The sequence below is a fragment of the Tamandua tetradactyla genome, chromosome 3 (genome assembly GCF_023851605.1).
Source record: "Tamandua tetradactyla isolate mTamTet1 chromosome 3, mTamTet1.pri, whole genome shotgun sequence".
Taxonomy (NCBI): domain Eukaryota; kingdom Metazoa; phylum Chordata; class Mammalia; order Pilosa; family Myrmecophagidae; genus Tamandua; species Tamandua tetradactyla.
In genome coordinates this window covers 160,236,719-160,255,901 of record NC_135329.1, presented here as the reverse complement: position 1 = coordinate 160,255,901, position 19,183 = coordinate 160,236,719, and the positions used below count along the sequence as shown (strand labels likewise).

Sequence of the window (19,183 nt, the reverse complement as noted above, 5' to 3'; positions counted from 1 at the left end):
TTTCTCCATGTCTCTCTCTTCTGTCTTTTTGTATCTGACTCTAGTGCTTCCTTTAGTATTTCTTGCAAAGCTGGTCTCTTGGTCACAAATTCTCTTAGTGACTTTTTGTCTGAGAATGTTTTAAATTCTCCCTCATTTTTGAAGGACAATTTTGCTGGATATAGGAGTCTTGGCTGGCAGTTTTTCTCTTTTAGTAACTTAAATATATCATCCCACTGTCTTCTAGCTTCCATGGTTTCTGCTGAGAAATCTACACATAGTCTTATTGGGTTTCCCTTGTATGTGACGGATTGTTTTTCTCTCGCTGCCTTCAAGATCCTCTCTTTCTCTTTGACCTCTGACATTCTAACTAGTAAGTGTCTTGGGGAACGCCTATTTGTGTCTAATCTCTTTGGGGTGCGCTGCACTTCTTGGATCTGTAATTTTAGGTCTTTCATAAGAGTTGGGAAATTTTCAGTGATAATTTCTTCCATTAGTTTTTCTCCTCCTTTTCCCTTCTCTTCTCCTTCTGGGATACCCACTACACGTATATTTGTACGGTTCACATTGTCCTTGAGTTCCCTGATACCTTGTTCAAATTTTTCCATTCTTTTCCGGATAGTTTCTGTTTCTTTTTGGAGTTCAGATGTTTCATCCTCCAAATCACTAATTCTATCTTCTGTTTCTTTAAATCTGTCATTGTAGGTATCCATTGTTTTTTCCATCTTTTCTACTTTATCTTTCACTTCCATAAGTTCTGTGATTTGTTTTTTCAGTTTTTCTATTTCTTCTTTATGTTCAGCCCATGTCTTCTTCATGTCCTCCCTCAATTTATCGATTTCGTTTTTGAAGAGGTTTTCCATTTCTGTTCGTATATTCAGCATTAGTTGTTTCAGCTCCTGTATCTCATTTGAACTATTGGTTTCTTCGTTTGACTGGGCCATATGTTCAATTTTCTGAGCGTGATCCGTTATCTTCTGTTGGCGTCTGGGCATTTAGTCAGATTTCCCCGGGTGTTCGACCCCACCCGAACGTTGAAAGATTTTTCTGCGCAGTCTCTGGGTTCTGTTCTTCCTATCCTGCCCAGTAGGTGGCACACGTGGCACACGCCTGTCTGTGGGTTCCACCAGCGAAAGTTGCTGTGGGTCCCTCAACTCTGGAAAACTCTCGCCGTAGGGGAGGTTCGGCAACCGAAGCGTCTTGGAAGAATGTCAGCCGGCCCGGGGTTCCAAACGCGGGGAGGGTCGCCGGCTGTCGCAGCACAGGAGAGCGTCCGGCCAAATTAGCTAGTCGGCCCGGGGCACCAAGCGTGGCGGGAGGGCGCCAGCTGTCGCAGCCCGGGAGAGTGCACTGCTCCCAGCCGACGGGGGAGTCACGTGTTTGGAAGGGATCCCCCGGTCACTGTTCTCCGCAGTCTGGGGTTTCCGACCCAACTATCTCAGTTTTTCCGGGGGGCCTCGTGTGGTGGGGGCACCAGCCGCCGCGGCCTAAGGGGACCGCCTGTCCAATTCTACCAGCTGGCCTGGGAAGGTGGAAGGGAGGGACTCCGGTCGCTTGCTGTCCCACCCAGGAAAGCCCGTGCCCCTTGGTGATCTCACCGGAGCTGGTTCTCCCAGATAGTCAGCCGTTCCAGGATGGGGTACGCTGTCCCTTTGATTTCCCTCGTGGCTCCGGGAGCTGCTCTGTATTATCTCCACTCCCCCAGTAGTTGTTCTGGAGGAGGAAAGGTGAGGGCGGCAAGGCTGTCGAGGCTGGTGGCGGAGGAGCACGGTGAAGGCGGGGGAAGAGGGCACCGTGTTGGTTGGAGAGCAGCCGGAGCAGGAGGGGGAGGAGGGGGGTAGGGAGGTCGGGCGGCTCGGCTGCTGCGGGGCGCGTGCGCCGCGCGGCGGTCCGGCGGAGAGAGAGAGGGGGTAGGGAGGTCGGGCGGCTCGGCTGCTGCGGGGCGCGTGCGCCGCGCGGCGGTCCGGCGGAGAGAGAGAGGGGGTAGGGAGGTCGGGCGGCTCGGCTGCTGCGGGGCGCGTGCGCCGCGCGGCGGTCCGGCGGAGAGAGAGAGGGGGTAGGGAGGTCGGGCGGCTCGGCTGCTGCGGGGCGCGTGCGCCGCGCGGCGGTCCGGCGGAGAGAGAGAGGGGGTAGGGAGGGCTGCGGGGCGCGTGCCCCCATTTACTTTTTAATCCTTCTACACACAATCCCACATCAACCCATTCTGCCATGCACCAGCAAACTCCATGTCCCAAAATTCCGCCAAAAGCCCTGGCATTTAGAGTAAGAGACTCTGCAACCTCACTCAGTAAATTACTCCAAGACTAATCAAGCCCTACTTTAATTTTTTTTCTCCAAATAACAATATTAGGAATAAATAAAAGGTTACTTCTGAAAATGAAAAGAATTTTCACAAACAAATCTTTTAACATGACTTTTTTACTGGACCCTATTTTGATGAATTTCTGCCTTTACCAGTCTTTCTTATTGATGGTTTAGTTCTAAATGTAATTCCCCAATTTAAAACAAAGAACGGCAAACAAAAACAGTCACTTATGGAGGTTTTATATGATATGTAATAAGACCTCCTGCCCGAGGTAGGAAAGAAAGTGACCTACAAATGAGAAAGCCTCGAAGGTGTCAGCGACACATGTGCAGCCCTTTTCCCAATTCCACTAACCACTAAAGCCCTGAAGGGAGGAAGAAGAGATGTGACTTGGAAAGGACAGAATTGTTTTCCAATTATTTCCAAACGTCAAACATTCCTATTTCAGTGGCTAAAATAGTAAAGGAGAGAATGATTCCTCCTACAAAAGAAAAACAAAACGCCATGCCAAAATTTTCTTGTGAAATAAAAATCAGCTTAGATCAACTTATAGTCACTACTAAACATCCCTGATCAACTCAGATTTTTCCCAAGCTATAATAAAAATGGATTCATTAGTGAAGAAGTACAGTTAAATTATAATCACTAAGTGCTTATAACCAGCTAAGAAGTGTACTTACCAGCTAATTTTCCAGTAATTAAAACAGTGTCTTCAAATAGCCATATATTTGCTTGGCTTTGCGGGAACAGTGAAAGTGTAACTGATGAATATACTGTGAAACATAGCACAATTAGAACATTTTATTAAATGTGGCAATAAAAAAACTAGGACAAATACAGTTCTGTTCCAACAGGTCCTTAAAAGTGGCAAAAAAAAAACAAAGTATGTGATGGGAGAAGCAATTCAAAATAAATAAAGAATGACTGTAAAATATGATGGACGAAAAAGGACAATCTCAATAACGTGAGAAGAAAACACTAGGTATCGCTATTTTATTTTGCTAATCTTTTCCATTTCATACAGTAGTTTGTCCTAAGGCCTTCAATCGCAGAACATAACTAACCACAGATATATATGGTCAAGTTAAAAGGTTGAATAGCCCTCTGCTATCTTCTCTATATAATAGTTGTTCGTTATTTACTTATGATTTTAAAATTGTTTTTTCCTGGCTACATGCTTTCAAGTTTTTCTAAGATAAAAACTGTGCCCAGTTTTCATTTTTACCTTTCCATATAAGAGTGCACGGCTCTTCTTCACGTGCTGTGGTTTGCCAAACAGACTCTGAGTTGGTAGAGGAAATGCTTTAACATACAAAGTGATGCACGGGCAACGCTTTAGCACAGAGAGAATGGGGCTGAGCCTGCTTACCAGGGAAGGCACCCAAGTTAACTAGTGGAATGAGTAAGTGCGGATCATCTGAAGGATGGACTAAATTATGTCAAGACTGAGAGCAAGAAGCTAAGACTAGCAAATATCATTTTATTGGAAGAACAGATCAAATAAACTTATCAACCATGCAAAAGAAAAATAAGTTTTGAGCATGATTTCTCACCTGATATCTCTCCACTATGCTATGCAAGTACTTAAAATTAATAGAAATAGCATATCTCCAACTCTCTTAGAAGATAAGGCATATTCGCATGGAAATACTTTTGATATTTTCAGTTACTTCAAATAATTGTAAAGAAAATATGGAGGAACTAGGGTAAAACTCAAAATGCACAATGATGTGGGTATAGAAGTACAATGAAAAACACTTGTTTCCCTACCACAGGAAAAGAGAACTCTCAAATGAAAGTATAATTTCAATTTCAGAATACATTAAAATTTAGACTGATTAATGTGGTGTGGTAGTAGCTTGGACCATGAGATGACTATAAGTAGAACATCGCGCCATATTTGGATACTTTCCCAGTCACAGCTTAAAGATGCAGCGCTGACTGTTTTCTTAAGGCAATTTAAGTTCTGAGCCTCATTAAAACTCACTTTCCGATTTCATGTCACACAAAACAAAAAGGAATATATTTGCTCTGTAAATGTGGAGGAATACAGAAAAAAATAAAATAAAATGATGATCATCACAATTCCACCATAGAGACAACCAAAATTAATAACTTAGCATAGCTCTTCCTAGATTTTCCTGTGATTTTTTTAAATAGGAAATATGATAATATATTCAAAATATTTTCACTTAATATCTAAGCATTTCTCACTCAAAAACTTTTCATAACAAGGATTTTAACATTTCATATCTCATTTCACTAATACTGCATATTTAGATTGTTCCCATTTTCACTATTATTACAAAAACAATATTTGAATCAATATCCTTGTGCATGAATATCTGCCCACTTATTTATATTTTGGTCTCTAGAACAGATTTCTCATAGTGGAATACTAACTCAAAAGTTAGGAACATTTTGAAGACTTTTTACATATATATTTCAAAATTGTCATTCAGATAATGTTGGGATTGAATTTTCTCCCCACAGAAGGTATGTTCAGATCCCAATCCCTGGTGCTGTGGATGGAAACCCATTTGTATACATGACCATTCGAAGATGTGATTAGTTAAGTATGCCCAAACAGAGTGAGGGTGGGCCTTAACCCAATATGGGTGACGTCCTGATAAGCAAAGGAAACTGGACAGGTAAAGAGAAGCCACAGGAAGAGGCAGAAGTGAGAAACCAATGGAACCCAAAAGAGAAAGGAGAAGACACTGTCATGTGCATTGTCATCTGACAGAAAAGCCAAGGACCAAGGATCACCAGCAACCAGCCCCAGAATATCACCATCTTTGGGAAAAAGCAATGCCATGCTAACACCCCCATCTTGGACTTCTAGCCTCAAAACTGTGACCCAGCAAATTCCAGTTGTTTACGCCAATCCATTAAATGGTATTTGTTTTAGCAGCTAGGAAATTTATACAGATGAATTTGCCAATTTATACTCCCACCAACAGTGTGTGAGAATGTTGATGTCATTTTGTTTTGTCAATATTGAGTGTAATCATTTATAAGAAATTTTCTAAAGTGAAAAATGTAAGAAATACACATTTCTTTAGTGTACAGATCTTCAGATTACCAGGAGAAAAACCATTCTGGCAATGTTTACTAATCACTTGTATTTCCTGTTTTGAAAACTGCTAGGCCATGATTTTGTCCATTTACTTTAAATAGGGGGTTGCTGTTTTCTTACTGATTTCTATGAATTCTTTGCATATTAAGAATATCAACCCTTATTATTTTTCCTATCTTGTAGTTGGCTTTTGTTTTTAATGTGCAAAGAGTGTTTTCTAAAAAATATATTCAAATCTGTCTTCTATGGTATTTTTCATTGTCATACAGTTTCAATTTTGTAGCTATATAATATTTTAATTGTCCAGAATGACAAATTGTCCTTGGTAAATCTTTTTTAAAAAAATATTTTTAAAAAAAGATTCTCAGGTATTTCTACATATTTTTTTTTCTTCAAGGGTCATTTTGGCAAATTAAAAACATTACATTAAATCTATAAATTAATTTAGTTAGAATTGAAATCTTTACAATATTCAGGTTTCCTAAGAAGAAATATGCTTTTCCATTATTGAGGGGTTTTGTTTGTTTTCTTAGGGCTGTGAGGAACTTTGAATAGTTTTATTTTCTCCTTGGATATAGTTGTCTCATTATTTTTTGTAGGTTTCCTGTATATTTTGTTGTTATGAGAGGGACTCCTTTTCATTCTTTTCTTAACTGGTTATTATTGCTGCATCTAAGAACATGTGCTGATTTGTTCTAATGCTGATTTTGTAGTCAATAACTTTTGAAATTCATTTAATTTTATGAGTTTTATGATTGAATCTTTGTAGTTTTCCAGGGATATGATTATATTGCAATATAATAATGGTTTTGATTCTTTCCTTTCTTTTTTGTCCATTAATATCATTTTCTGTTAACTCTACCACATTGAAAAATAATAATGGGCATCTGTGTTTAGTTTCTTATTTTAATAGGATCACCTATGATATTTTATGGTTAAGTATGATCTTGAGATACTTTCCTTATTCAAGGAAATACCTTAGTGGTCCTAGTTGTTAAGGAGGTATTTCTTTTTTTTTTTAAATTGGCATGGATGGTGAATTTTGCATTTTGGACAACTATTAATATTACCATGTGATGTGGTAATAATTCTAATTTGTTCTACTAATATGATATACATAAGTATCAGACTTTGATGGATAGTAAAACACCTTTACAATTCTGCAAAGAAGAAAAAGTCTACTTGATCTTGACAGAATGCTATATTTAAATAATGATGAAATTCTTTTCACTCTTCAGTTTAGGATTTTTGCAATTAGGGTTATAGGTAACATTGATCTATAGAGAAACATGATTGTGAGCACTTGTGTGTGTATGTGTAGGAAAGAGAAAACATACAAGGACATTATTTTTCCATTACTTCTGATAAATCTTGGAATCAAGGCTATGCTAGATTCAGAAAATGATTTCGGAACTTTTAAAAATAACTTTTGAGTCAGGTTATTTATACCTAAAACATTTTATCCATGGTTATAGGTCTACTTCATCTGAAATCAATATGGTCGTGTAGCATGAGAAAATTGTTCATTTCATTAGAATTTTCAAGATTATTGCCATCCTAGAGCATTTTAATTTTTAAAAGCCTTGTACATTTTTCTTTTTCTTATATTCTTTTATTTATCTCATTTTTATTGTTTAGATTAGCCAATGTACATCGTTTACTTTTTATTTCAAAAAATTAGCCTTTTTGTCAACTGACTCTTCATTATATTTTCTAATTTATACCAATCTACTCCAATCTTTATTATTTCCTTTTCCCTATTTTACGTGTTCTTTTCATAGTTCTAATTTTTGATGAATGTATAATTGTGTTTAATTTCTCTTTCTTTTAAAAAATTAAAGCATTTAAGATCATGATTTCATCTGAAACATATCCATATTAATAGATTTTCTATTTAGGATTTTATTAAAGTTTTGTTCACACGAATCTTATTTCATTTTTTACTTTCTTACTCATTCCAAATTTAAATAATGTTTCAATAACTCATATGTTGCCAATATAAAACCAAATAAAAATATCTAAATTCTAAGAACAAAAAGCAACCACAATAAAAAAAAAGATGACTTAAGACATTATCCTCCTAATCAGTCACACTTGCATTCTGGTCTCTTACATGGTCTACCTCCCCAATATCCAATTAGTCACACTAAGTGTGACCAATTCTTTCTTCAGAATGTCTTTTATACCCTTTTTTATCTTTTCAGTTCCTCTTTTTATCAGGCTCTTATTACTATACGCTGGGAGCACTGTTAGCAGCTTCCTAGCTGGAATTCCTGAATCCACTTGGGCCCTACTTTTGGTCTATTCATCATATACTGCTGAGTAAATCCCATTCCCAAACAACTTACCCACAATATACTTAAGAAACTACAGTAACTGCCTTATTGTTTAGCTCATGAATCCAAACTCTGTATTATCTTTTAAGAATGTCATCATCTGGCCCCACTTCACCCAACTTTACTCTGCAGCTTACTTGTCTTTTGAGTCTACCAATTCCCTCACTGCCACCTGGAGACAAGCTTTACACAACACCAGAGCTCTTACTCAGGATTCCTTCAATCCTCATTAGAAGGAAAAATGCCTTCATGGTTTTCTTCAAACTGGCACTCCCTTCTGATCTCCTTAAATTGACTTCACACTGGCATTCTCATGTTCAGTCTACCAGAATAGGAGATTTCCAAAACAGAGGAAAAACTCATTTTTATTTAGTGAAGGGAAAACATCAAGTGCTTACTGGGCATTCTTCCAGTCTTCCAAGGCAGTGGCGTCAACACGTAGCCATCTTTGTAAGCAATAACGGTTAAGCTGAGCCCTAGTTTATAGGGTACATTTATGAACACTACTCCATTATTTTTAGTTACTGTGGAATTTGTCTTCTTGTAGTTGACAAACACTTCTACAACAGCTTGACTCAGGTACTGATGACTGATGATGTCGTTCACCTGGACTTTCAGCATAAATACAGATACTGGAAGAAAAAGAAAATCACAAATTTCAGCATGTAAGATCTTAGAATACATATGCCACTATATTTTAAAAGACATGAGAAATACTGTATGGTCTCATTTAGATAATACTTATAAGAAAATTGGGACCTAGACTTTAAGTGCCTACAGCGGTCACATTTAGTCTGGAGCAGTAAGAGTTATTCCTAGATTTTGAGAGGCTGTACTATATATGTATAACCTGGTATCTCCCTGGAACTTTGGGTAACTATGTGCAGAGTAGGAGTTCTGCAGTTCTAAAGGTCAGTATTGCCATATACAACAACTGCTAAAGAAACTGCAAAAGTGATCAGGCTTCAATTAGAGGTAAGAACAGAGCCAATCAGGTTGGGACCAAAGTAAATCAGAACAGAGGGGTAAGGAAGACATTATCTGTATTTTAGAACTTCACCTACTCTATGAGACCAAATGAAGAGAACTTTATTTTGTCCAGAACTAAATTTTCTGTAGTACATAAACTAACCCAACCTGTTTGGACTGATCATTTAAACAACCCAGCCACAGGGAGCCCAGAATGGGAATGAGGGCTTATAATTCTGTATTGCTTAATGAAATGCCCGGATACATACCAGAGTATGTTGAGCAGATTATTAAAAAGTATTGGCAAAATTCCTTGAGGGATGGGAGGAAAAAATATGGAACCATTAAGCTTTACCATTGGAGAAACCCGATACTGTGTTTAACATTAGGGAGTCCAAGTCAAAAGGCTAAGCCCTTGATCTTGAGGCTTGCTCTTAAGACGCTTATTTATGTAGCGAAGAAGCTAAATCTGCCTAGAGTTATGTCTAAGAGTTACTTCCAGAGAACCTCTTCTGTTGCTCAGATGTAGCCTCTCTCTCTCTCTAAGCTCAACTCTGCATGTGAAATCATTACCCTCCCCACTACATGGGACACGACATCAAGGGCTTCAAGTCTCCCTGACAACGTTGGATATGACTCCCGGGGAGAGCCTGGCCCCAGCACCACGGGATCAACAATGCCTTCGGGACCAAAAGAGGGGAAAGAGTTGTAACAAATAAGGTATCAGTGGCTGAGAACGTTCAAATTGAGTCAAAGACTACCCTGGAGGCTACTCTCATGCAAGTTTCAACTAGACATTGCCAACTACCATAACTTGTCAAACCCCAACCAAAACCATTCCTGACAACCCTAAAAAACACATAGGGCTTTATCTGGGATTCTACAAAGGTTCCATGCCTACGATTACTTTCCAGAAACCTACAACCTCCAGATGGGTTCCTAGGTCAGTTAAGTCCTGAAACCCAGAGGGGCCAGCTTCTCCAGAACATCAACTAGTTTCATCCCCCATCCCATATTATTGAAAGCCCTTTCTAACATAAAAATACTAGCATGGGCATAGCCCAAATACCCCTAAAGATTGAGAGAAAGTGCAAAGGAGAAGGTGGAGTTATAACAGAGAAGATAGGATTTAACAAATGAGCATGATTGCTGGATCATTATATTGATATTTCTTTTAGTCCCCAGTATTTTGGAACAGCTAGAAATAAAAATCTAAAATTGTGGAATTGTACCCCATATCAAACCCTGAAATCTGTTCTATAACTAACTGTTGCAGTGTGCTTTGAAATTTATTGCTTTTCTGTACGTATGTTATTTTTCACAATAAAAAAAATGAAAAATAAAGACATGACAAAACATCTGAAAACAGTACAAAATTGTAGATAAATTTAGGAAATACATATGTACAGATGATGGAACAAAAGAAGTATAAATATATATCGATAAATTCATTATTCTTCAAACAGAATAAATTTGAATATTTACTGTTAATAAAACATGATATTATTACTCTACTTTTTCCTACCAATTAAAAGAAGAAATGATGGCAGTGAATAATTGAAAGACAGAGGTTTTTCCTCAGGAAAAAAGTATTTTTATGTCTTCTCACTAATTCTAATGTTATTAAGTTATACAGATTTAATACAAATTCCAAGGTAGTCAAATTTCTTAAAATAAAATGTCATCTAAAATAAACCCATTTGTGCATAACTAGATACTTTTTTTCTGTTGTCTAGAAAGCAGGGGGTATTTTTTAGCTCCAGCTGCACAAAATATCAAGCAAAATTCTTTTGCTAAAACATCAAAGAACATTATTCATTAAATATATTTTTAAAAATACCAACATAATAGATTGAGGAAAATGAGGAGCAAAGGTTGCTTCTACTTAAATCTCCACTTTACTCCTTGAGTGTAGATTTTAACGATATGTTCATGGATACTGAGCACCAGTATAGATTTTAATTTTGCACTATTCCCCCAAAATAACATTTACTAATGATAATTACTAGCTGCAACTTATACCACCATAAAAATGTCATTGTAAAGCATGTATCACAACCTCTTTGCCAAAAATGCTTTTTCTTCCACTATGAACAGATTTTGGAATCAAAGTTCATCTTTGCCCTTTCTTAGTGTGTGTCCTTGGGTAAGTTACTCTCCTTTTTTGCTCATCTGTAAAATCAGAAGAATAGTAACTACTTTGAAATAACACAGATAATTTCCTTGTTGCAGTGTCTGCCTGTCACCTTATACATATGAGGTGATTGTTAATAATAATAACAATTATTATTAATTGTTGATTTTTGCTTGGTTAACTAGGTTTAGATAATTTCATCTAACTCAACGAGGAAAACCCACATGGGAGACCACTTCACAAGCATCAGAGTAAGCAGATAAGAAATACCTCCAAAGAAATGATTATGTTGCTATGCAGATGCATAAACAAACCCATTTTTATTCAAAATAAGAACTTTTATCAAGAACAGCACATTGAATTAGAGTGGCTAGAGGGAAGTACCTGAAACTGTAAAGCTTTGTTCCAGCAGCCATATTTCTTAAAGATGATTATATAACGATATAGCTTTTGCAGTGTGACTGTGAGATTGTGAAAACCTTGTGACTGATGCTCCCTTTATCTACAGTATGGACAGATGAGTAAAAAATATGGATAAGAAATATACAAATAACAGGGGGACAAAGGTTAAAATAAACTGAGCAGACTGAAATACTAGTGGTCAATGAGAGGGAGGGGTAAGAATTATGGCATGTCTTTTCTTTATTTTGCTGGAGAGATGCAAATGTTCAAAAAAAACATCATGGTAATGAATACACAATATGTGATGATATTGTGAGCCATTGATTGTAACCATGTAAAGAATGTTTGAATGTCTGTTTGTTGTTTACAATAAAAATATTACAAAAAAAAAAAAAAGAACAGCACACCAAATATTGCTACCAAATTTTTGCCTTGTCTTTTCTAACTTAAAGGAAGCTGGACTTTAAATTGTTTCTGGACCACAGCAAAGACTTTTTCAATACAAAGAACCATAGTAATAATCGCCCAGTCCTTGGAAGCTATGATTCAGCAAATAAGAAAAGAGCTCTGATCCCTCATCAGTCTAAAAATGAAGTTATATGTTATCCAAACACTATCCAACCAGTATTCCTTATATAGTCATCTCTATATATTCAGACAAAAATTTTTATATAGTTCTTCTTGCATATAATAATAATTAAATATAGCAAGTGCTGAGGGTTAATGAGCCAGGCACTGTGCATCAAGAGGGAAACTATTGTTTTCTTTATTTTACATATTGGTAACAGAGCGCAGTTTGTAAATTAGCTACTGTCAACCCACATTAGATGGAGGAACAGGACACAAACTTGGGACTGTCTCTTCTCCATGCCTGTGCCCTTAAACCATTGCATTACAACTGCTTAATTATACTCTAAAAGCAACTCTATTCCCAGTTCACAGTGTGGAAAGAGAAAGAACTGATTAAGAAAAGGAGAGAAAAGGTATGATTATATCCTGGGCAACTAATGTATAGCGCGTACAAGGGTAGTTCAGTGGTAGAATTCTCATCTGCCCTGACGGACACCTGGGTCTAAGTCCCAGTCCATGCACATTCCAAAAAATAAACAAACAAAAATTCAACAAATGGTGCTGCACAGGGATTCTCACATGGAAAAATACTGAAATGTGACCCTGCCATACAGCATACAAAAAAAGTAAATGTATAAATGAGATTCCCAAACAAAATATAGATAATTAAATTTTATCCATACTTCTGCATTTTTAACGATAAGTAACCTTGTGGGAAGTCAAATAATTTATTAGTCACTACTATCGTTACTTTTAAAAGACATATTTAGGAGGCTCAGGCACTAAAAGGTCAATCAATTCTTGGGTCTTGACTTCAACTACTCCTCTAACTATTTAACTATTTTTCAGTAATATAAATTCAGCCCATTACTATTATTTCATTCTAAAATAAATAAAATCATGTTTGTAATAATTTAAAATGAAAATACGAAGAAAGGCTGAGAAAAAAATATATGTTCCTGGAACCAAACCTTGTACACAGATTATCACAAAAATCTCAATATAACTTTGTAAAATTTGTAATAAGAATTTGATTTTTCCAATGAGGAAATAAGGATTCAGGTTATACAAATTGCTCAAAGTCACATCGATTTTAAGAAGCCATACCAGCCTTCAGGTCTACCCATGAATGACTCTAAAGCCTCTTTGTTCCATGTAACAACGAGTTATGAGGGTTAGACTACAAAAATTTATTCATGGAATATATAATTGCAATCATTACAATAACCTAAATTCTTAAAAATGTTTCCCCTGGCCACACACACACACACACAAACAAACACACACACACACACACACACACACACACACACTCATGCCAAACCATGGCCTCAAATTCAAATGGAAAATATAACTCTTGGGTTATTGCAATGTATACTATATAAGGGGTTCATGAATTGGTCCATCCAGTGCAAAAACTAACCAAACAAAACTTTATAAATATGCAAGTCGCTGCTGCCCAATTCAAAATAAATCCCCCAGCTGCCCAGTCCCTAACCTTTTCATAATTTATTGAGCCATTGGCATAAAACAGTTTATTAATGGCCAGACAGATTCTGTCAAGGCCTTGAAAGATGAATGACAATACCTAGAAGCTAAACAGTACTGGAGCCAAATAATTTTTTTTTTAAAGTCTACTGGTTCCTACTCACTGTGTTTCCCAAAACTTCCCTGGTCCTTCACCTTCCAGAAGTTCAGTTGTGTAGCCCTTCCTGCTAATCTGTGAGCTATGTCATAATCCTTTCTATTAATTCCCTTTATAGCTTGTAGCCAGAGTCAGTTTTTTTTTTAGCCAGTCCAAAAAAAAAAAAAAATTATTGCTTACTTCCAAAAATCCTTAAATTATATAGAGTGCAACTTCAGATATGATATCTTATTTAATAGGCTACTGTAGCTTTCATTAGAGAAGGTGAAGGAAAGAAGGATAACGTTACATACAAAAATATGATAATCCATATATGTAAGAAACTAGACATAATTAAAAGTAATTTTCTATTAAAATTTGAAAATGAATCTTTTTTCAAACCAAGTATATATATCTACAATGGCTCCTTCAACATCATATTCAGGAATGTGGCTCAATATTTTTATTGATTCAATTGTCACAGAGCTTAATTTCAGAAATTCTGATTCTTTGGATTTACTGACAAATTCTACTATATAATAAGACCCTAAATTAAATTCATAAAGAACTCTGCATTTAAAGTCCCCTTGGGGGAATGGCGAGAAAGGGAGGAAATTCAACTTCCCCAAGTGGAGAATTCTTGATATTTCCACAAGCAATGGGGACAATCAAAGCAATAGGCTGAGCCCCCAATCTTGGGGTCTGTTCATATGAAACTTAACCCCGCAAAGGATAGGTCAAGTCTACTTAAAACTAGGCCTAAGTGTCACTCCCAAGAGAACCTCTTCCTTTGCTCAGATGTGGCCTCTCTCTCTCAGCCAATAAGACAAGCAAACTCACTGCCCTCCCCCTATCTACCTGGGACATGACTCCCAGGGGTGTGGACCTTGCTGGCAACGTGGGACAGAAATCCTAGAATGAGCTGGAACTCAGCACCAAGGGATTGGAATAACCTTCTCGACTGAAAGGGGAAGAGAGAAATGAGAAAAAATAAAGTGTCAATGGCTGAGAGATTCCAAACAGAGTCGAGAGGTTATCCTGGAGGTTATTCTTATGCATTACATAGATATAACCTTTTCAGTTAAGGTGTAATGGAGAGGCTGGAGGGAACTGCCTGAAAATGTAGAGCTGTATTCCAGTTGCCATGTTTATGTTTCTTGAAGATGACTGTATAATGATATAGCTTTCACAATGTGACTGCGTGACTGTGAAGATCTTGTGTCTGATGCTCCTTTTATCTATCTTATAGACAGATGAGTAAAACATATGGATTAAAAATAAATAAAAGGGGGAACAAATGTTAAAATAAATTTAGTAGATTGAAATGTTAGTGATCAATGAAAGAGAGGGATAAGGGGTATGGTATGTATGAATTTTTTTCTGTTTTCTTTTTATTTCTTTTTTTGAATTGATGCAAATGTTCTAAGAAATTATTAGGATGATGAATATATAACTATGTGATGAAGAAAAAGAATGTTCATATTGTATGTTGATTGGTTTTATTAAAAAAATTAAAAAGATAAAAAAAACTCTGCATTTCCCATCTGTTTCATTCCTGTAACATTCAGTTGCCAAAATAAGACACTCTAAAACCTTCTGACATTCTTGAGCTGGGTTTGATTCACAAGATGTTTTCTAAAATGTTTTCTAATCCAGAACGGATGTTTTTTCTCTTTTCAAGAATAATAATGACATTAATAAATTTGATGAGAAAATAAACATCAACTTTAGAAAAAAAAAGACTTGCAAAGGTCAGATCTTCAGCTATCAAAATCACAGTATCGTTCTCTGGCAGGATCCCCTAAATCTATACATGAGATTGCTTAATACAGTTAAAACATAATGTAGGACTGAGCAGCCGAATCCTCTTCAGCTCAACTTGGAGAAAACTAACTCTTGCCTTGCAATTGTCCATCTCCCAATCCTCAATTTAGTGACTGCTGTCATCATAAAACATGGGTTTTATAATGAATGTGTTCTTTCATATGTTTATATGCACATACACATATACACAAATTGCTTACGCACATATATGCTTATTTGTGTGACAGACACACACACACACACACACACACACCAGGCTCAAAACTAGAAACTTTACACAAGTTATCTACTTTCATCTTAATTTAAACCTACAAGATATTTCCCAGTTTTTAAGGGAAGGAAATTGAAGCTAAAATTACACAACTGATAAGGGTATAAGCCAGTATTCACACACAGGCTTCTCTTTCCTTTACTCCCACTATCTCCAGTTGAAAAGTCCCAGGGATTTGGTTTTCATTATATTTTCCTGTTTACCTATTTCCTGCTAACTAATGCTGAAAAGGAAATGCTCATTCCCTGAGCCTTTAAATCTCCCTTCCCCCATCCCCAGGTCTGCTGTGTCTGGTCCTAGCATAAGCAGCACCAAAAGGAGTATTACAAAAACAAGGTTGCAAGAGAAGTCAAAGCAACTAAAGAGGCATGAGCAACTCTTTCCTAAAAATAAAAGAAATGTAGAGAATTACCTAGACATGACTTAAACAGGATGCTTCTACTGTGGTGTCATCAGTTTGATCATGAAAACAAGGCTGGCAGACAAAAGCAATATAGACGCATAACAGATCCCTTAATAGTTCTCTCTCCTTCAACAAAAATACTTTGACATTTAGACCAGGCAAAAATAGTGATTAAATATATGATTTTCAACCAAAGGTGCTTTTGTCTCCATAATCTGCCTCCTCTTCTTCGTTATATTTTCCAGCTTTCCCCAAGAACATTATTTTCTCTGTCACTTAATTATTATCATTACAACTTGCCTACATAATCTTCTTTTCAATATGTCACCACTGGTTTAAAAATGGTTTAATATCAAATGATTTCAACTGTACCCCTAGATAACATATAATCTAAATGTTGAGAGAAACAAGTAAAACTAAAATGTGCATTATTAACAAAGCTTTGAGTTGCTGGGAACAATTTAACTACCACATGATTAGAAGCATTGTTAAGTAGTGAGGAACACTAACATTCAAGAGAATAATAAATAGGTATAAACTAATGTTTTTGAGCAAGCATATTAGAATTGGCACTATACTATGGTTTTGGCTTTGGACACAGATACAAAAATCAAAGTCCAGAAAAGGTTAAAAAAAAGTACTGCTAAATATTTATTTTGATGACATCTAGAGCTTGAGGTGAGCTGGAATGATAAAATTACTACCCTATTTCTTTTCAAGAAAACTTGATATCCTCCTTATAAAGGATAACATGCCACCTCATTTTCAGATTTCTCCAGCAAAAAACCTAGTCCACTACTTTTCAAGCATCAAGCAATAATTTCATTTAATATATTACAATTTTTTTTCTTTATAGGAAAATCAAGCTAAATGATTATAAGAAGGTTTTATGAACATGTCACAGGTCAAATTTTAAAAATTAGTTATTTTAACAATTAAAAATTCAAAAAACGTCATTGAGATTTACGCATTCTGACAAGCACTATAAAACAAAAAATGAAGAGCACAAAAACATATTTTAATAAAATAGTTGGTGGGAAACAATTAGAAATGTTCACCTATATTCAATCTTTCACCAAATGTTTATTGAGTACCTATTTCAGGTCAGATCTGCATTAGAAAGATATTAGGTATACAAATGTTAATAAGATGCAGTCTTGCCTTAAAGTTTACTTTAAGCGGAGATCATGGGGAAAAAATACCACAGAATTACCACTATAAAGAAAAAAAAAACAATATTGCCCTTACTAACATAAAGAAAAAAGCAACACAGGCAACAGAACTTTGTATAGTACCTAATACAGTCTTCTAAGCGATTATGTAGAAATTAACTTAGAATCAGTATAAATAACAATTACTACAATGACTATCCAAAAATATGGATTTATCATTTACTTTAGAATTCAGATGCCCAAAGGGCCATGTATAGTCTCCCAATTTCCACGATCTGACTTCTTGGGTCATTCCAGTGGAGACATCGTGATGACAATCCCCAAAATGCCAAACTTGTGGTTAGTACCCAAATCAAGCTTTTCTGGGGGCATTTGAAGGTCCAGTTCATTTCCACTCGCCATTTTCACACAAAATATTCAGTCACTGAAAATCTTCATTTATAGTTGGGTCTGACTGTACAAATATATTAAAATAGTCACAGAAAACATTTGGTTCCAAATTTAAAGACTTACATATTTAAAACCTGTAATAGAGCCATAACAATAATGGTTTTACAAGAGAGAATATTAATTGATTTCCACACTCAAAATCTTCTAAAATTTTACCAGCTCCCACTTCCCTTTCCAGCCTTATTACCCAATAATCATACTCCTCTATCAGAAACTGGCAAACTACAGTCTGCAGGCCACCTCCAGCCAACCAACTGTTTCTATAAAATAAAGTTTTATTGGTTCACAACATGTTCATTCATTTATGTATTGCCTATGGCTGCTTTTGCTACAATGACAGAGTTAATAGGTCGGAGACCATACAGCCCAAGATTAAACCTATTTACCATGAAGCACTTTACAGAAAAAAGTTTGCCAACCACTGTCTATACTGTCATATAAATAGACCTCTGGCCAATATGCAAGCCTAATCTACTTTCCTGCTATAACATCACTATTCATTTCTTTCTTTTATCTTAAATGTTCTCTTTTCATTTCTATCTTTCAAAATCCTGATCTATTTTTCAATGTTTAGATAAAATGACCTCTCTCCAAATAAATCTGCCCTTATTCCAATAAGATGGGATCTCCTTTCCTATACTGACGGGGCTAATGGCACATAATACATTCTGACATATGTTTTACTGTTCTGTGTATTTGCCTTCCCTGACTGAAAGAGAAGGCTTCTTGACAGCCAATACTGTTTCAAATGGAGCTTAGTAAAATGTTCAGAGTGTATGGATGGATACTTGCCAAATGGGAGACGGGTAAAGAAGAAAGGAAAAAACAGAAGAATAGGAAAGCAGGAATGAAGGAATGAAGGCGGAAGGGTAGAGAGAGAGGATAGACAAGATCAGAAGCAGTCAAGCATCTGGGTGAGGAAAGATAATTGGAGCATTTCCCATTTCCACACAGGGGCCTCCTGCATTATAATCAGGGACCCCAGTATTTGGTGTAAAACTTTGACCTTAATCCTACCATTGCCCATGAGAAATATTTTGCATTAATATAGTAGTTAGAATAATAAATACTAAGTTTTCTTTTCCTCTTGAAATTCATGCAACTTTCTGTACTATTTCCTAAGAATATTTAATCTGGAAATTTTGACCAGAGAATATATACATAGCAAAACTTCCTAAATAAATATAATGTAAGTATATCACAACAAAGATTAAATGAAAAATTTATTTTTACTATTACAAAATGACACTAACTAGTTTCACAATTCTTTTTTCCCATGGTAGCACAATTTCCCTATTTTATTGGAACAAGGGCTGAAAGGCTAGTTAAGAGCCAAGAAAACCAAAGGAGCTTATATAAAGAAAAGACCATATAATTATACATTCTGTAAGGCAGAGTAAAAAAAGGGGGCTTAAACCATTTGATCTTCACAGCATTTCAAATACAGATACACAAGTCTCCTTCTCCAACAGGAACAAAAGTGGCTGAATTAAAAAAAAAGAAAGAAAGAAAGAAAGAAAGAAAGAAACCTCAGTAAAATAGGAAAGGCTCCTTTTTCATTGCTTAAGTCCCAGATCGGATCCAAAATTCCTATTGGAGAGGGTTTAATGGTAAAAGAAATCTATGCATGTTGGAAGCAAAAACAGATTTATTTGCATCAGCTAA

General features: G+C 36.2%; 1 protein-coding gene across 1 annotated transcript in view; it reads right to left on the bottom strand.

Annotated features, from left to right (window-relative positions):
• FAM171B (family with sequence similarity 171 member B) overlaps nt 1-19,183 on the bottom strand; it is an 88,205-nt gene that overhangs the window by 41,351 nt on the left and 27,671 nt on the right. Inside the window, exons 2-3 of the mRNA XM_077154384.1 lie at nt 8,098-8,331; nt 2,965-3,057 (exon numbers count right to left, since the gene is read on the bottom strand). Coding sequence (XP_077010499.1) covers nt 2,965-3,057; nt 8,098-8,331 — 327 coding nt within the window. The remainder of the gene's footprint in view (nt 1-2,964; nt 3,058-8,097; nt 8,332-19,183) is intronic.